This window comes from Oncorhynchus keta, chromosome 18, assembly GCF_023373465.1.
Source record: "Oncorhynchus keta strain PuntledgeMale-10-30-2019 chromosome 18, Oket_V2, whole genome shotgun sequence".
Classification (NCBI taxonomy): Eukaryota; Metazoa; Chordata; class Actinopteri; order Salmoniformes; family Salmonidae; genus Oncorhynchus; species Oncorhynchus keta.
The window spans coordinates 6,378,031-6,395,856 of NC_068438.1; the positions used below are offsets into that span (position 1 = coordinate 6,378,031).

General features: G+C 45.0%; 2 protein-coding genes across 4 annotated transcripts; both read right to left on the bottom strand.

The window, feature by feature from the left end:
- Positions 1-1,645: 1,645 nt before the first annotated feature.
- On the bottom strand, positions 1,646-7,804 carry si:dkey-202g17.3 (4F2 cell-surface antigen heavy chain). 3 transcript variants are annotated; one of them, XM_035791612.2, is made up of 10 exons: positions 7,364-7,804; positions 6,216-6,601; positions 4,655-4,819; positions 4,245-4,348; positions 4,066-4,143; positions 3,878-3,933; positions 3,281-3,479; positions 3,046-3,153; positions 2,871-2,939; positions 1,646-2,660 (listed from the first exon to the last, which is right to left on the bottom strand). In XM_035791612.2, the coding sequence occupies exons 1-10, from the start codon at positions 7,384-7,386 to the stop codon at positions 2,262-2,264; spliced, it is 1,587 nt and encodes a 528-aa protein (XP_035647505.1). In that variant the 5' UTR covers positions 7,387-7,804; the 3' UTR covers positions 1,646-2,261. The 3 variants fall into 3 exon arrangements, with proteins under 3 accessions (XP_035647505.1, XP_035647507.1, XP_035647508.1); XM_035791614.2 differs by having other exon boundaries at positions 7,447-7,801; XM_035791615.2 differs by lacking the exon at positions 7,364-7,804 and adding an exon at positions 7,047-7,242.
- A 592-nt stretch (positions 7,805-8,396) lies between these two features.
- ppm1na (protein phosphatase, Mg2+/Mn2+ dependent, 1Na (putative)) lies at positions 8,397-17,814 on the bottom strand. The gene is made up of 6 exons (XM_035791620.2): positions 16,633-17,814; positions 15,288-15,859; positions 9,847-9,964; positions 9,498-9,612; positions 9,304-9,367; positions 8,397-9,178 (listed from the first exon to the last, which is right to left on the bottom strand). The coding sequence occupies exons 1-6, from the start codon at positions 17,036-17,038 to the stop codon at positions 9,149-9,151; spliced, it is 1,305 nt and encodes a 434-aa protein (XP_035647513.1). The 5' UTR covers positions 17,039-17,814; the 3' UTR covers positions 8,397-9,148.
- Between the last annotated feature and the right edge of the window lie 12 nt (positions 17,815-17,826).

The window sequence follows — 17,826 nt, forward strand, 5'->3', positions numbered from 1 at the left end:
ATATACAGTTCTGAGGAATTGGAGGGGGTTGTGGGTTAGCTGGTACAATATGGTTTTGGGATTTTACTATGTCTGTAGACCTGGTTGGTGATTGGAAAATATTAATTGTACACAGAAAGAGGCAGATATTAATGGAAACCTTGAATATTACTACCTAAGAAATTAAAGGAGTGTTAATTAACAAATTGAGAAGTAATGGTCAGAGATGAGTGCCAGCAGTTTGGGTTAAAGGTAAGAATAGTTGGGTTTACAGCAGGTAGTTCTTGATCATGTGACTGTATAAGGCTGCATTTACACAGGCATCCTAATGTTGTGGGGCGGCAGGGTAGCCTAGTGGTTAGAGCGTTGGGCTAGTAACCCCGAGCTGACAAGGTACAAATCTGTCGTTCTGCCCCTGAACAGGCAGTTAACCCACTGTTCCTAGGCCATCATTGAAAATAAGAATTTGTTCTTAACTGACTTGCCTAGTTAAATAAAACTTTAAAAAAAAAAATGCTGATCTTCCACTAATTGGTCTTGTAACTCTTGTCTGTTCACACTGCTATGCATTATCTTGGCCAGGTCGCAGTTGCAAATGAGAACTTGTTCTCAACTAGCCTACCTGGTAAAATAAAGATCAGCTCTTTTGTCAATAACTACACTGTCTAAACACAGCCGAAAGGCTGTTTCTTGAAAGCACTCTTACCAGGTTCTACTAATTCATGATTGTTTAGATACTGATATTAAATTAATGGCTTTGGCTCGTTTGAAAATCATAAATGTACCATTAACACGTTATACCCCTGGCGCCACACAACACAAAGTGTGAATACTATGGCAGTGCCCTGACTTGTGCAATAGCACCCCCCTGTGGCTGGCCAACTCACACCAAACACAGTGAAAGACTTCAAGGCAGCAGCTACTCTTTGCTGGGGTCCAGCCAAATTAAGGCAGTTTATACAAGTTTAAAGACATTACAATACATTCACAGATGTCACAACACACCGTTTGCCCTCCGGCCCCCTACTCCACAACTACCACATATCTACAGTACAAAACCCATGTGCATATGTTGGTGTTGCTTCACAGCCCCCTTCCATGAGGTGTTTCATGTTTTTAAAATCTCATTTTACTGCTTGCATGAGTTACTTGATGTGGAATAGCGTCCCACTCGGGGTTTTCCCGTTTCTTACATAGGCTTGCTACCTCCGTGATCAAGGAAGCCACCTCAAGCCTATAATCCTCGGCAAGTGAACAATTTCTGTATTGGAACTCCCGAGTGATCCGGTTTGTCCTGAAACAAAGTGTAGTAGATACAGCTCCTACAGCGCTGGAACAGTTAATTTATTTCCCCAAAGAGAGCTAGCTCCATTGCAAAACTCATCTGGTACCAATTTCGTTAGCTTGATGGCTAGCAGTTCAGCGTCTCTGTCAAGTAGAGTTCAACACGAGGTCAAATGTCAGTGATCTTCAATTCAGAAAGATGTTTCCGACTTGGAATTCCGAGTTGGATGACAGTTCAAAAATAATTTATCCTAGTCGGAGCTCGTCTCGTCGTCATATTTATTTCTAGCTATTTTATCCACAACAAGAATTGGAAGGGATGATAGTGCAAAAAGCAAGTGTATGTGTTAGGTTGTGTTTCAAACTGCTTTGCTTTTTGGCACCAATATATAAAATCACTCAAAGCAGTAAGGTACAATGGAATAACCAGAAACATGTGAGACCTTCCCACCAATCATTGTGGTTGATTCAGTGATTTACTGTGCGTTTCACCACATTACCCAGCTACATATCTCAGGATACATCATACAATGTTGTTTCTCAAGTGAAAGATGTTGAAATCAACTGTTGAGTCAAGTGTTTGTTACTCATGCTAATTTACAGTAAACTGCCCATGTTCATACACAGTCAGCCCAATTGTGTTCTTTTGTCACCCATTGGTCTTCTGACCAATCAGATCAGCTCTGCAAAAGATCTGCTGTTATTGGTCAAAATACCAATTGGTGGAAAAAATATTGAATAGGGGTGACTAATCTCAGCCACAGCCTTTAAATTCTCTGCCAAGTGTTTGCATTGTAGTCCAAATATTTGGCACCCTCTTAAGTTGACCATGTCATCAGAACAAATGATACACTTATTTATTATTTTAAGAACATTTTGATATAGCCTCAACAAAAAAAAGAATAGCTGGCTAAATAGTTACCATTTCTGCCTAGTTATCCTCCCCTGCATCCAGTCCTAGCCCCTCTCACTCTGCCTAATGCCCCATACCACAGGCCCTAGGAGGAGTAGCTGTTAGACTCAAACAGTTTGATAACTATGGCCTCCTCTGGCTGGAGCCTCAGTGTTTCCAGGGAGGTGCCGCCCAGGCGGTCCATCCCTGTGCTGGTCACAAACACCCCAGCAGTGGGAAGGCTGGGAGCCCATGCTGGGTCCAGGGCTTGGGCCTCAGGCCCAAGGTTGAGCAGCACCAGGAAGTGGACACAGCCCCAAGAGCGCAGGAAGGCTAGCACAGGGGCTGATGGGGGGGCCAGGGTGGAGTTGGAGTAGGGGGGGAGGGAGGTGATGTTGAAGGGGAGAAAGGTGAAGCTCCCATAAAGGAGAGATTCTTCTCTGAGGCGAGAGCCACTGAGGGAGCTGAACAGAGCCAAAGCAGAGTGTTTGAGCTTCCTCTGTTCCTGAAGGAAAGAACAGAGGTGTCATAAATGGAGGAACAGATCAAAGGAAAAATAGGCCTGTCATTGAGAGACTTTGTGGTAAACACCCTAAACCCACTTGCCAACTTTCCTACAACCACTGAGCTCAGATATGGTAATACTGTGTGTATATGAAGACTGTGTGTATATGAAGACTAACAAATTTGATATTATTTTACTTAGAAAACTCACCCCAACAGAGTGGTTCAGTCCAATGGTCTTGTCTGCCTCACGTTCCCAGCTCATGTCTGCAGACGCATTCTTCACCACAGAAAGAAAACGATTCAATGGTGTTCCACTGTACTAAAGCATGAGCACATCAGACACAGTTAGTCTGTATTGCATCCCTAGGACTCGGGTCTCTTACCGGCAAATTAACTATTTCTTCTCCGTATTTGACAACAGGTGATCCAGGTAGTGTCATCATCAGAACCAGGAGTATTCTGTGCAACATCGGTGATGCTTCACCGCCCACCTGGCATCATACACACACACACACACACCATATTGATGTCATTTTGCCAATAAATAAGGAGTTGGACACCATCCTCACCAGCCTATACTTTGTGATAGAATGAACAGAAAGAATGTCGGGTCATTACCGTCCAACTGGGCCAAAGTTCGCCGTGGGATGTCGACAGGTGTCTCTCCACAGCAATGGCCACTTCCTGTCCGGACAGGAGGTGCTGCTCGTGCGGCAGTAGTGACATCATAACCAGCTCAACCAATGAGCTGTTGACTGACGTGCTAGAGGTATTCAGGGCAGGTAGAGACTCTCCTGTTTGTTTCACCACTACAATCCTGCACAGACGACACACAGGTTTCATTCCAACTTCAACGACTTTGCTATAAAACATGAACTACATATTCCTCAAGCCTAAACAGATTCCTCACATATATCAACCAATGTTAATGACTAAAACAAAGATAGCCTTTTAACGAACACAGGTGTTTTTATTTTACCTTTATTTAACTAGGCAAGTCAGTTAAGAACAAATTCTTATTTTCAATGACGGCCTAGGAACAGTGGGTTAACTGCCTTGTTCAGGGGGCAGAACGACAGATTTATACCTTGGCCAGCTCGGGGATTTGAACTTGCAACCTTCCGGTTACTAGTCCAACACTTGTCTAACAGTATGAGAGTTGTGTTATCATTTGGTCTGTACTGTATGTTAGAAGTGTTCGCAGTGCCACAGCACCTCTCATGATCTGATGTGCTGAACTCCTTGACCAGAACTCTCCACTCGGTCAGGATCTAAAACAAACAGAAGGCATGAATGGATAACATTCAGTTAAACGTCTGTGCTGATAACAAATGAACGTGAAATAAATTGGTCTGGCTTTGATTGGATGGCAACCAAGTTTGAGCATTGCTCAACAGTCTGACCTTTTCGGAATATGCAGCATCTGTGTCACAGATCCCAAATCCTGCCACACCCTGTTCCAACCAAAATCGGAGTGCATACTGGGGAAACAAAACAATTATTTTTACTCCATTAAAAAGTCTAACATTTGAAACCAAGATCTAGCCATTCTACTCATGGTGTCATGCAAGACCTATCCTACCTGTATTGAGCCAGTGAGGTCAGAGGGCACAGCAGAGTCGTTGCCTACTGAGTCTTTGGGTCCGAACAGGTCCAGATCACAGAAGTCAAACACTACTTTGATGCCTAAAGGAGGGAGACCATGTGAATAGTGGATCAGAACATGCAGTAAGTTAAGTGCATCTTTCAAGAGCTCTGGAAATGTCCGTGTGAGGATACAGGCTAGCTGGCCTCGGGTTTAGGTCTGGCATTAGTCACCAGGGGACCAGGGGCTCAATTGTGGTTTTAGAAGTGTGGGGGGGCATAACTTTTTGTATCATAGCAAAAAAAAAAAAAAAAAACGCAATTTCAGAATGGGGGGGGGGCGGCATGTCCCCCAACCCCAGTGAAAGTTGTGCCCCTGGTAAGGGCAATGATTTCTTGGGTACATACCTGCGTTGTGGCTCTCCATGAGCAGTTGTTGTATCTGAGGCACTGTACCCACTCGCTCAGCAATGTTACGGAGGTCCAGTGGGGACACGTCCTGGTGAAACAGCCCCTCCAGAAGCAGAGCCTTTACACCCAGGGACTTCAGGTATGGTAGCTGCTCACACACCACTGACCCAGCAGAAGAATACCACAAAGCTCAGAAACTAGCTTTACAGATATGACAAGTTACTTTTTGTAGCAGATTAGGAGAATTTTCGCAGCAGCATAGCCGCGGGAAGTAGGGGTGTTGTAGCACCCCCCAGATTTTTTTTTTTTTAAATAAAATATTTTCCACAAAAGTAGTGTACTGGGCCTGTAGTCTTGTGTTAGCGGACGATATAACTGTCTGTAGTGAGGACAAACAAGTTTTTACAGCAGGTCTGCAAATTATATTTTTTTGCAGCACCCCAAACAGAATTGTGTGGACACTTGCTCATCTCATTCCAAAATCATGGGCATTAACATAGAGTTGGTCCCCCCTTTGCTGCTATAACAGCCACCACTTCTGGGAAAGCTTTCTACTAGATGTTGGAACATTGCTGTGGGGACTTGCTTCCGTTCAGTCACAAGAGCATTAGTGAGGTCGGCACTAATGTTGTGGCGATTAGGCCTGGCTCGCAGACGGCATTCCAATTAATCCCAAAGTTGCTCGATGGGGTTGAGGTCAGGGCTCTGTGCAGGCCAGTCAAGTTCTTCAACACCGATCTCAACAAACCATTTCTGTGTGGACCTCGCTTCTTGCACAGGGGAATTGTTATGCTGAAACAGGAAAGGGCCTACCCCAAACTGTTGCAACAAATTTGGAAGCACAAAATCATCTAGAAAGTCATTGTATGCTGCAGGGTTAAGATGTCCCTTCACAGGAACTAAGGGGCCTAACCCAAACCATGAAAAACAGAGGATGTTTGGAACTCAGTAGGTAGTGTTTGTTGCACCCGAGGACAGAAATATTTTATGCACTACGCGCTTCAGCACTCGGCAGTCCCGTTCTGTGAGCTTGGGTGACCCATCACTTCGTGGCTGAGCAGTTGATACTTCTGGACATTTCCGCTACACAATAACTACACTTACAGTTGACCGGGGAAGCTCTAGCAGGCCAGAATTTTGATGAACTGGCTTGTTGGAAAGCTAGCATCCTATGGACAGTGCCATGTTGAAGGTCACTGAGCTCTTCAGTAAGGCCATTCTGCCATTTTTTGTCTATGGAGATTGCATGGCTGTTTCATACACCCGTCAGCAACGGGTGTGGCTGAAATAACCAAATCCACTAATTTGTGTCCACATACTTTTGTATAAATAGTGTATATCAGTAGAATTAATCAGTGTATATCAATTTTGGATTAATTTATTTCTACCGATGCCTTATATAAACGTTTTAAGATTGCATTGTCATTTTTAGTGCATTAAATAAAGTGCTTGAACTGAAGGCACTACTTTACATTGTGTAGACAGAGTAGTCTATATAGTGCAGGCATTGTATTATTGGGTGTTTAGGTCGCCTGAACGCCCTCTTCCTTTAACTCACCGTCGATACCATCTGGCACCTCGTTCTGTGCGTCCATGAGCAGTATGGGCTGTATGCGGTAAAACAGCGCCCTCTGCCACCACAGTAGCGGCGGTGCGACCGGCCGAGGGCTCTGCACTATGATGTCGATAGAGGCGCCCAGCAAGGCCAGCCAACCCAGCCAGAAGACCACCACCAGGCAGGAGCGTATTTTCCTCCACCCCGGGCCCCCGGCTTCGAGCTCCAGCTGTTCCTTGGACATGGGCTGCCATTTCGGCGTCTCTGGTTCGGGGTCCGTGATTAGCAGTGGGTCAGTCTCAGAGCCGCCCAGACTGCCCGACATCCCAGAGCCCACTGCCGTGCTGTCATAGCCACCATCCATGTTCAATTGCACTCCAATTCGGCTACTGCAGTGTCAATTACAGATATTTAGAAAAATGCCATAATCCAATATTATTTACATTACAACGAAACTATCAAATAGTTGATAGTCCTACAACTAATTACACGTTTTTTAAGGTATGTCCTGACAGTGACCCTGTCGTCTCTAACGTGGCGGGTGAGGGCACACACTTCCCATGTCATCTTGAAAAATTCCAACCATGCGTTAAAAAAATAAAAAAAAATTAGCCAATTTACCTTGTCAATTTGAATTCTAACTCCATCCATTAGTTAAATTTACCAACGTTTAATTTAACCAATATTGATCAGATGACATAAGACAATTCCTGGGCAAAGGTCTATTTTCCTGGACAAAGCAATAGTCTGACCACCTGACAAACACAACGCAATTTCCCTACATCAATAGAACAATTGTAACATTTTAAAAGATTAATACATAAAATGACCTACCCTTGGCGCTCACATGTCACACCCACATGTATGTGAATAATTTGCTAAACGTATGTTCGAGGCATAAAATGCTGAATTATCTTATCTATAATATTGATCGATTTATAGAAAATCTTGGCTATTTAATTACATCGCATCATTTCTTGTTACAAAAGGCATAAACTGCTAGTAAACATTGTGGCAACCAACACCAGACTGACATCCAACCCTGTGAGTTTGATGGTTTAAAAAAAAAGGTTCCCATTAACACAATACATTGGTATTTCTATTACTGTTGAAAAGAGTCTTGCAAGATTTTGGTGCTGAGAAATACACACCAGAGTAAAGTGGCAATCCGCATCGGTCTCCCCAAATATCAGTCAAATCCAATGCAACGATCTCTAAAAGCATCATAACGCACCTGATAACTGGCAACAGTCTGGTCTTTGACTTCTTGTCTTTCTACTGTTCTTTTTAGTATTTATCCTCTTCTGCTGCATGTGCTTTCTGCAGACCAGTTCTATCCAGTTGGTTGTGTTTTTTTTATTTTATGCCCGTTAGTGTTTAAGGGGTATGGAGGTGAGAGGGACACTGTCAATCTTGGCCGGAGCAATTAGGGTGGAGGTGTTGAGTCTTGACACACCCTGACAACACATTCCCAGAGAACCCGTGCTCAACGGGTCTGAGGTCTTGTTAGGGCTTCATTAGAGCAAGGGCTCCCTACTTTGTTTATATCACTGTGTCAAACACGTTCCACGGAGGGCTGAGTGTCTGCAGGTTTTTGCTCCTCTGTTGAACTTGATTGATGAATTAAGGTCACTGATTAGTAAATAACTCCCCTCACCTGGTTGTCTAGGTCTTAATTGAAAGGAAAAACCAAAAACCCGCATTCGACGCCCCTGGTTGAGATGCATACAGCTGGCCAAAAGACAGTTCTGGAACGGTCTTGTATTCTTCTCCCTTGGTCCTTAGTCTAACCCTGTGCTGTATCTATCAAACATTTTAGCAGTAAGAGCCCACTCCACTCTTATCAAAAATCCCAGAATGTCATTTTATTTCATTCATTTATTGCCCCTTGGGTCAGTTAAGGGCTTAAAATGCGATGCCCATACAGTCATCAAATCACTGACATACATTTGTGAAAGTCCTCATGGTAATCTGTTGCACTCTTGGATCCCACTTCCTCCCGATTTCATAGAATTCACACGGACATGCCTCAGCAGTGTTTGATCTCGAGTCTAGCTCTTTTCAACCTCTGACCTCTGTCACGGAATACAGCTACTATGTCCACCCGTTTGGTGTGATCCGAAAGGAGGAATTAAGTAACCGTACAGCAACAGAGAGCTTTGTAAGGCAGCACAATGACATGTAATCGAAAAGAAAAAACGTGCTAACGGCAAAAACACGCTTATTTTCAAAAGCAGAAGAACATTTTACCTGTAGCTGTACTCCTTTACCTGTCACACGGGTCTCAATCGTGTCTAACTGTCAGCGTCTGTGCTCCAAACTGCAACAGGTTACAATGTGTGTTCTAATAATCCCACAGCCCATGTTATCCACACACACACACCCTTGGACATATGATGTGGTGTCCATCATCGTCATGACACACATCTATTCCTGTCACCTATGGTCCCTCACAGGATTATGCAGATTATTTAGTGTAGGCCATGCCATCACAGGAAACATGCATATCGGAGCCTTCACTAGGTTTTTTTTCAATTGAATTTGATGCGGCATTTTAAATGAAGTAACATGATCAGCCTTATTCATAAGCTTCTAGTCTTGAAGAAAATTAACTACCCAGGCACTGTAAAGTGTAAAGTAAGAAAGTTAATAAATATTATATCTAATTATCATGTTTTGGAATATGTCATTCTTCCCTTACTGGAATAATGCTAACTATTTGATATTCTCTGATGCTCCAGTAGACGTATTGATAGACAGTGCAAATGAGGAACAGAGAAGAGATGATTGGCTAAGGACAGGCCCAGGTCACACCCCCTCCCACCATAGTTCTTTATTTAGCCATTGGTTGTTTGCTCAGCTGAAAAGCGGAGGCCCCAATTCTAAATGGTCGCCATGGATACAAGAGGCTGAAGAATACATTTCCATGGATACGACTAGTTGGACTCTTCAGATCCTCCGATGTCCTGGAATGCGACGCGTCAATTACGTGTCAGGGGGGGAAAGTAACTTAGTTACTTTTGTAGTCCAGTTTGCGCTTATGTGTTTAGTGAGTGCAAGAGCGTGCCCTCTATGTTTGGTCTTCTCCTACCATTGGTTCCAGAGATCTGAAGGGCGTTACAAACTTCTGATATGCAGAGATGACACAGTCTCTTCTGCAAAGGAAAAAGAGAAACATTTATGACAAATGATGAACATAAACAATTACTCATTTATTCACACGGATCTAGGCCTCTGGTCACTTTTTGACCACTTACTGGTGAGTCATGTGATTGAGTGACTTACTTGCTGGTGACTCCTCCCCCTGGTGGCAGGCCAGGTATGTCCTCAGAGACCAGAAACTTCATCACGTACAGCAGGTCCGGGTCCTTGTCCCGCGACTTTAGCAAGTTGACAATCTCTACACACACAGACAGAGAGAAAGGGAGAGAGTTATGTAATGATCGGTCCCTGTTGTCAGAGGGGAGAATTAAGCTGCCATTGTCTCAGCGCTCTTGTTATTGTTATTAAGTTTCGTTTTGATGTGGTGTGATGCCATATTAATATGGAAGCCTACTGTGAGTGAGGCCAAGCCAAGATGGTTTCGATTCGCATAGTAAGCTTAATCGCAACTCAAGCCCATCGAAATACCTACCTTCCACTTTGGCTTCGAGGATTGTCTCTAGCTCGGCCTCTTTTTGTAGGGCTTCTTGTGACACCTGGGGTGCACCAGGGAAGGTCACGATGATGATGCTCATGTTGTCCAAACTACCCTGTGGGGGGCGACAAAGAGGCAGTGCAGGAATAATGCCTTTGCTGGATATAGGCACAGTTCTATGAGCTCTTGTAAGATAAGCATAAGCCAATATTTTATATGAATAGGAAACATTGTTGGCGTATGATTCATTTCAATAATGTCATTTGTTACCCCAAACATTGAAAAGCTAAATGAAATGTCATGGGGGAGAAAAAGCTGTCATATTGCTGTCATATTGCTGCCACTATTGCTGGTTTACTTGAGGAATAATGTGACGATGAGGAATATTCTTTGCATGCTTAATGATAATGTGAACAGAGAATAAAATAAGTGTCATTATGACATCACAATGGAGAACAGGACTGTGAGGTCTCAAAGTGCACTGTGTCATGGAAAAATATTTTCAGCTGGGAAGATTCAGTCAGGTTTCAAGACTAGTCATTCAACTGAGACTGCTCTTCTCTGTATCACGGAGGCGCTCCGCACTGCTAAAGCTAACTCTCTCTCCTCTGCTCTCATCCTTCTAGACCTATCGGCTGCCTTCGATACTGTGAACCATCAGATCCTCCTCTCCACCCTCTCCGAGTTGGGCATCTCCGGCGCGGCCCACGCTTGGATTGCGTCCTACCTGACAGGTCGCTCCTACCAGGTGGCGTGGCGAGAATCTGTCTCCTCACCACGCGCTCTCACCACTGGTGTCCCCCAGGGCTCTGTTCTAGGCCCTCTCCTATTCTCGCTATACACCAAGTCACTTGGCTCTGTCATAACCTCACATGGTCTCTCCTATCATTGCTATGCAGACGACACACAATTAATCTTCTCCTTTCCCCCTTCTGATGACCAGGTGGCGAATCGCATCTCTGCATGTCTGGCAGACATATCAGTGTGGATGACGGATCACCACCTCAAGCTGAACCTCGGCAAGACGGAGCTGCTCTTCCTCCCGGGGAAGGACTGCCCGTTCCATGATCTCGCCATCACGGTTGACAACTCCATTGTGTCCTCCCCCCAGAGCGCTAAGAACCTTGGCGTGATCCTGGACAACACCCTGTCGTTCTCAACTAACATCAAGGCGGTGGCCCGTTCCTGTAGGTTCATGCTCTATAACATCCGCAGAGTACGACCCTGCCTCACACAGGAAGCGGCGCAGGTCCTAATCCAGGCACTTGTCATCTCCCGTCTGGATTACTGCAACTCGCTGTTGTCTGGGCTCCCTGCCTGTGCCATTAAACCCCTACAACTCATCCAGAACACCGCAGCCCGTCTGGTGTTCAACCTTCCCAAGTTCTCTCACGTCACCCCGCTCCTCCGCTCTCTCCACTGGCTTCCAGTTGAAGCTCGCATCCGCTACAAGACCATGGTGCTTGCCTACGGAGCTGTGAGGGGAACGGTACCTCCAGGCTCTGATCAGGCCCTACACCCAAACAAGGGCACTGCGTTCATCCACCTCTGGCCTGCTCGCCTCCCTACCACTGAGGAAGTACAGTTCCCGCTCAGCCCAGTCAAAACTGTTCGCTGCTCTGGCCCCCCAATGGTGGAACAAACTCCCTCATGACGCCAGGACAGCGGAGTCAATCACCACCTTCCGGAGACACCTGAAACCCCACCTCTTTAAGGAATACCTAGGATAGGATAAAGTAATCCTTCTCACCCCCCTCTTAAAAGATTTAGATGCACTATTGTAAAGTGGCTGTTCCACTGGATGTCATAAGGTGAATGCACCAATTTGTAAGTCGCTCTGGATAAGAGCGTCTGCTAAATGACTTAAATGTAAATGTAAGATTTGTACATGGCCCTGCAGGTGGAGGGAAATTGTGATGTCATAATTGTGTATTGACAGAGAGCAGAAATTAGAATTTTGTAAACGGGTCACAATGGAACAGTGGGACGTAGAATTAAGAATTAGAATACCAGAATGGACATAAGTCGCTATGGATACTAAATGGCTAAAATATAACGATGGTCCAAAGTTCAGCCATGGTTTGCCAGTGCTGTGATAAGATATTGTGTAAAACAATGAATGTGAAGAATGTATCTGCACTGTATGTGTGTTAGCTAGCTAGCCAGCCTGTTTTAGAGGAGTGATTCCATTATATGCCAATATTCCATTCAAACAATGCAGTCAATCCACAGCCATACACTGGTTCAAATCAGTTGATGATAGGTCTTATACAAGTTGTAAACTCAACAAGTACTGATATTGTATCATATAATAGCGCTCACAGCTTTCCCCAAAAACGAAATCTGAGACATTTATGTCTGTTTACATATATTTTAGAGTCTATTCATACATTTGTATAAACCCATATAAACAGTATTTATAATTATATGACAATATTTTAGGTTGACTATGATTCTATTACACAATTTATGAAACATCACGTCTTACATTTACATTCCTTCATAAGTAAAAGCAGGAAATGCATCACCTATGTCTCTACTGCCATTCATTCCCATTAGACTGGTTTTGGATTTCTCCCTGATCAAGATGGCTGCCATTTCACCCCATTCTGGACTTGTGATTGGTCATGACATAGCCTCTCTAGTAATTTAATAGGATCTCTATGGGGACTAATTGGTTATTGTGATGTCATGTCACAGAGCTGAGAAGCTAGGTTCGCTGTGTGTTACAACAAAAAACCCACCTAGCTGAAGTACAGACTCCAAGGAGGTAAGCCTGTTCTGTTGCCATTGATAAAGTGAGGCTCTTCTTGGCCAGGTTAATAGGCCTTAGCTCCCAGCTGGTGTGGCCTTGAGACCCTGACAGTCTAACACACATACACACACACACTCACCCATAATCCACTGTGTTGCCCTCACCTCTGTCCCTCTCTCCCTCCCTCTATAGCTCCCTCTCATAATCCTGCTATTTAGAGGACAGGCACAGGTTGTGCCAAGGTAAGTCCTAACCAGCCTAAGCAGACCTGAATAAGATAACTGCTTACATAATGCTTGGTACATTAGGTATGTAACGATGTAGGCCCTTCAACACACACCCTGTCCAGTGATGAGTGCCATCATATACTCCCCTTCACAAAGGTGGTGACCCTTGTGACCTAAATCATTGGAGCCCAATTTCTAAACTTTCTTGCCTAGCTAAAATATTAGAATCCTTGATTAATTCTCAGCTAAGATCTTTCTTATCTTTCAAATGTATTCTAAAAATGTACATCAGTCAGGTTTAAGACCAGGTCATAGCACCATCTCTGCTGCAACCCTAGTTATAAATGATGTGGTTAACTATATGGATAAAAGGCAACATTGTGCTGCCCTATTCATTGACCTGTCAAATGCTTTCGATACTGTTGATCACTCACTGCTAATTCGGAGGCTTTCCTCAATTGTCCTAGACCAGGCTGCATGTAACCGGTTTAAAAATGAAATGATATATAGAACTCAATATGTATCTACTGATGGTGTTAAATCAGGTTTTCTGGATATTACGAAAGGTGTCTTGCAGGAGTCAATTCTGGGTTGTGTACTTTTAACTGTTTACGTTAACAAAATCAACTTGTCTGTTAAAAAAAAAAAGTGTTACCTGCGCTGTATACCGATGTTGTGTATGCTATTACCCCCGCGGTTGACCAGGCTCACTGTGAACTACAGTCTGCCTTCATTGTATTACAGAATCACTTTATTGACCTGAAATTAGTATCGAGTGCAGGTAAAACAAAGTACATATTGTTCTCTACACTCTTAGAAAAAAGGTGCTATCTAGATCCTAAAAGGGTTCTTTGGTTGTCCCCATAGGATAACTCTTTGAAAACACACCTTTTTGGTTCCAGGTAGAACCCTTATTAGTTCCATGTAGAACCCTTTTTAGTTCCATGTAGAACCCTTTTTAGTTCCATGTAGAACCTTTTACACAGAGGGTTCTACCTGGAACCAAAAAGGGTTCTCCTATGGGGACAGCCGAATAACATTTGTGGACCCCTTTTGTGTAGAGTGCATAAAAATGTAAGAATATGTACTTTAGATGGTGTCCAAATTGATCGTGTCCCTTAGAAATATCTGGGCACCTGGATAGATGAAAGGATGTCTTTTAAAAAGCATATTGATGTGTTAGTTAAGACGCTGAGAATAAAAGTGGTCTTCTTCGACAGAAATGGGTCCTGCCTCTCTTTGGCTAAATAGTAGAAAGCAGAACATTCAGTCTAAGTTCCTTTGGGTCCTAGAGTATTGCGACATCATCGAGATGAACGCAGCTGCCACTCCATTAAAGCCGCTAGATGCAGTTTGTCATGACGCACCGCGCTTTATGACGGCTGACAATTTTAGCACTCATCACTGCATTCTCTACCAGAAAGTCGGTTGGCCCTCTGTGATGTCATCACTGCATTCTCTACCAGAAAGTCGTTGGCCCTCTGTGATGTCATCACTGCATTCTCTACCAGAAAGTCGGTTGGCCCTCTGTGATGTCATCACTGCATTCTCTACCAGAAAGTCGGTTAGCCCTCTGTGATGTCATCCCTGCATTCTCTACCAGAAAGTCAGTTGGCCCTCTGTGATGTCACGTAGGTTCATACATTGCTATGTTTTCATTTAAAAAAGCCCTTTTCACAAAAAGGTCCCACTCTACCGGACATCATTACTAAACTTTAGACATTCGAGTTACCACCCCCGGGTCTCCACTGAGTTAGGTACATCTGCTTTTACTTTTCTTACACCTCATTTGTGGAAGAATCTTGAGAATGTTCTTAAATGGGATGTGATGGTGCCTCTGGGGCAATTCAGAGAGCTGATTGAGGATGTTATTACTGATCAATGTCTTGTTTTTTTATGACCGCGTTTTTCTTTCTGCTTGCATTTTGTATTTATATTTTGATGTGTACATTTTCTGTCATTTCTGTCATTCGGGGCTCCTCTGTAAAATAGACCTTTGTCTCAGTAGGACTCCATGATAAAATGAATCAAAAAAGAATAATCTTGAATCAAAGACAATATTTAGACTGTATTTAGAAAAATGGCAGTGCAGCGTAAGTCACCTTGCTGTACCAACCTGGCTGTGTCCTGCTGTTAAATCCTCTGCCTGATCTAAACACTGAGAATTGGAATGGTATTAGTCTCCAGGACTCCAGGAAGGGAGAGGACAGCCAAGGCCGTGGGGATGATATCACTGCCTGAAGATACTGCCAAAGTCCTCTTAACCCTCTCACCTCCAGCACCCTCTGACATTCCATACAATATCCATCAATTTACTCACTTTGACGATTATTGAGTGTGAGTGTACCCCTTTTGAATTGTATACTCTGGTCCTGCATATGTACCCATATAGAGAAGGCAGGTTTAGGATCAGTGTGACTCTGCATGTAGTGGGATCTGATCATTTATACACTAACCTTATAGAGGCAGAGGTCAATGACCTGGTTGCAGATCTCCCTCAGGTCATCGCACACCTGCAGGCGACTGTGGACGAACGCACACAGCTCCTCGTTGCCGATGGCGTCCCACACTCCGTCACAAGCCACTATGAGGAACTCGTCTTGCGGGGACCTCTCCAGCTCGTACACCTCTGGCTCTGGGGAGACCAGCTGCTCAGTCTGGGACCTCCAGTCCACCTCCTTAAAGTCAAAGTCTCCCAGGGACCTGGACACGGCGAGGGAGCCGTTCACCCTATGCTGGGTCACCGAGCCGCCCGCGTTCTGTATCCGCTCCTTCTCCCTGGGGTTGAAGGGCTTGTGGTCCTCCGTGTAGAAGATGACCTGGCCGTCGCGGCAGAGGAGCGTCCGCGAGTCGCCACAGTTGACGAAGTAGACGTACTGCGGCGAGAGCATGACGGCGGCCGCCGTGGAGCCGCTGCGCTCCCAGCATTCCTGGCGCGTCAGTGTGTGCATGTGGCTGTCAATGGCCAGGAAGCCCTCGATGATCCCCTCCTTCACGTCGTCAGGGTCCTCCTGTGCCTTTACGCGCCCTGGAGGAGAGATCAATACGAGTTAACGACCTGGCCTATATGTGACAAATAAGCATAATTAGGTCTTGCTGCCTAAAATTGACATGCAGAAGTTAACTACAGTCTGGCCAACTACAGGATAACTACACATAGTTACAATACAATTATTTGACCCCCAGCCTTACCAGCTTGGTTCTAGGGGACAAATGCCCACTGTGCCCTGCCAGAGCCCAAACCTCAGAGCTCAGATTGTGTTGTAGTCCTCTGAGGTGACCGTCTGTCTGTCTTGCTCGTGGCATTATTTTTAATTAATGCCATGTAGGTTAGGATTAAACGTTTGTCTTGAGTTAAGTAGCAGACACTGTAGGCTCAAGTGTCAGATTAAGTATCTCATACTTCGGGCCAAGAATAAGGATCAAGAGGTTTTCAACAACAACAGCTGTTAGCCATGTTGTGCTACCATGTTTATGTTTAGAAAGTAAAACCAAGAGAGATAATGTCTTTGGTATTCAAGATCAAGATCACGCTCTCCCTCATACACCATACACATAGCCTACAGCACAACGGCACCTTGTCATTGCTCAAATTGAAGACACCCATGCCTAGGACAAAGTTGCTCATTGATTTATCAAACAATATCTGTCTGTGGAACACACACTGGAAATAGGTGTCGTAAAATACTTCCCTGCTTGCCCAAATAAATGCTTGCACATATTCCCTTCAAGTGAAAATAAATGAGGCTGCCAACAATGATTATCCATCAGTTGGTCAAAGTGCGTGGCCCAATTTGGTACCTGTAGCGAGGATGTGTTGCAGCAGGTTATGGGAGCAGTACTGTGCCACCGTGTTGCCAGCGTGTCCATCAAACACTGCATAGTAGCCCCACTCCGCCAGCTCCCCTCCCATCTCCGGCATGCAGGCGTGGGCGTCCTCCATCTGCGCCCTCCAGCCCTGCATGCTGGCCGTTGCATAGTTCACCCCCCACTGAGACCTCCCCTCGGCCGTGTGTTTATCCAGGACGGGCCGGTCCAGGTAGACGCTCGGCCCGTTATCCTCATCACTGAAGTCCTCTTCGCTCCCCTCCTGGCCATCTCTCTGTCCCCCCTTAAAGAAGAAGGTGACCATCTTCTCTGTCTCCTTGGCTAGCTGGCGGAGGAAGGAGGGCACCTCCACGGTGCTGGCCCGCCTGGCTGTCCTCATGGCTCCTCGGAGGTGCCGCTCGAGTCTCTTTCCTGACCTGGTCCTCTTGTTCCCCTCTCTCCTCCTTCTCCCAGTCTGTGTCCCCCGCAGCAGGTCCAGGGCAGTGGGTTTTCGCTGGACACGCTGAGCAGGTGGACAATGTGTCAACTCCGGACTATAGAGTTGTGTTCAGGTGGGCTTCACTAGATACTGGCAGAAATCATGGTGGCCATCCTTGTCTTTGTAAAACTAGCTTGTGGGCGTAGTTTCTGGATTCCTAGCGTTTGTCTCAATGTGTATGTGTTGTCTGTATGTCTGTATGGCGCCCACTCTCTCTCCTTCTCTTGTCTTTCTACCACTCTTTCTCTCCTGTCCCTGGCCAGTGTTTGCCCTGTGATGCTATTGGCCTAAATCTATGGTCACTGCCTCTCTCTCGCACTCTCTCTACTACCAGTTAATCTCCAACCTGCGAGGGATCTTAGATTAGCACTGCATGACGGAATGAACCGTATGGATTATGAGCCTGTCAGCGTTCCATAGCAGCACGGTGGACAGATAGAGAGTTGGGAGAGCTCATTCTAACTAGATCCCTGCAGTTTATGTTCAGAAATGTTAGCAATTTATTCACTGAATATAGTCCGTAACTCTCTTTCTCCTTTGCTCTCCTCTTTAACACGATGCCACACACACATGGTATAAGTGTAGGCATTTCCTCATCCACCTCTGCTGTTTTTCTTAAAATAATTACCTGGCGTGCATTTGCAGTTTCTGACCTATTTTAGATGCAGTCATTCTGGCGTGGTCTTGTA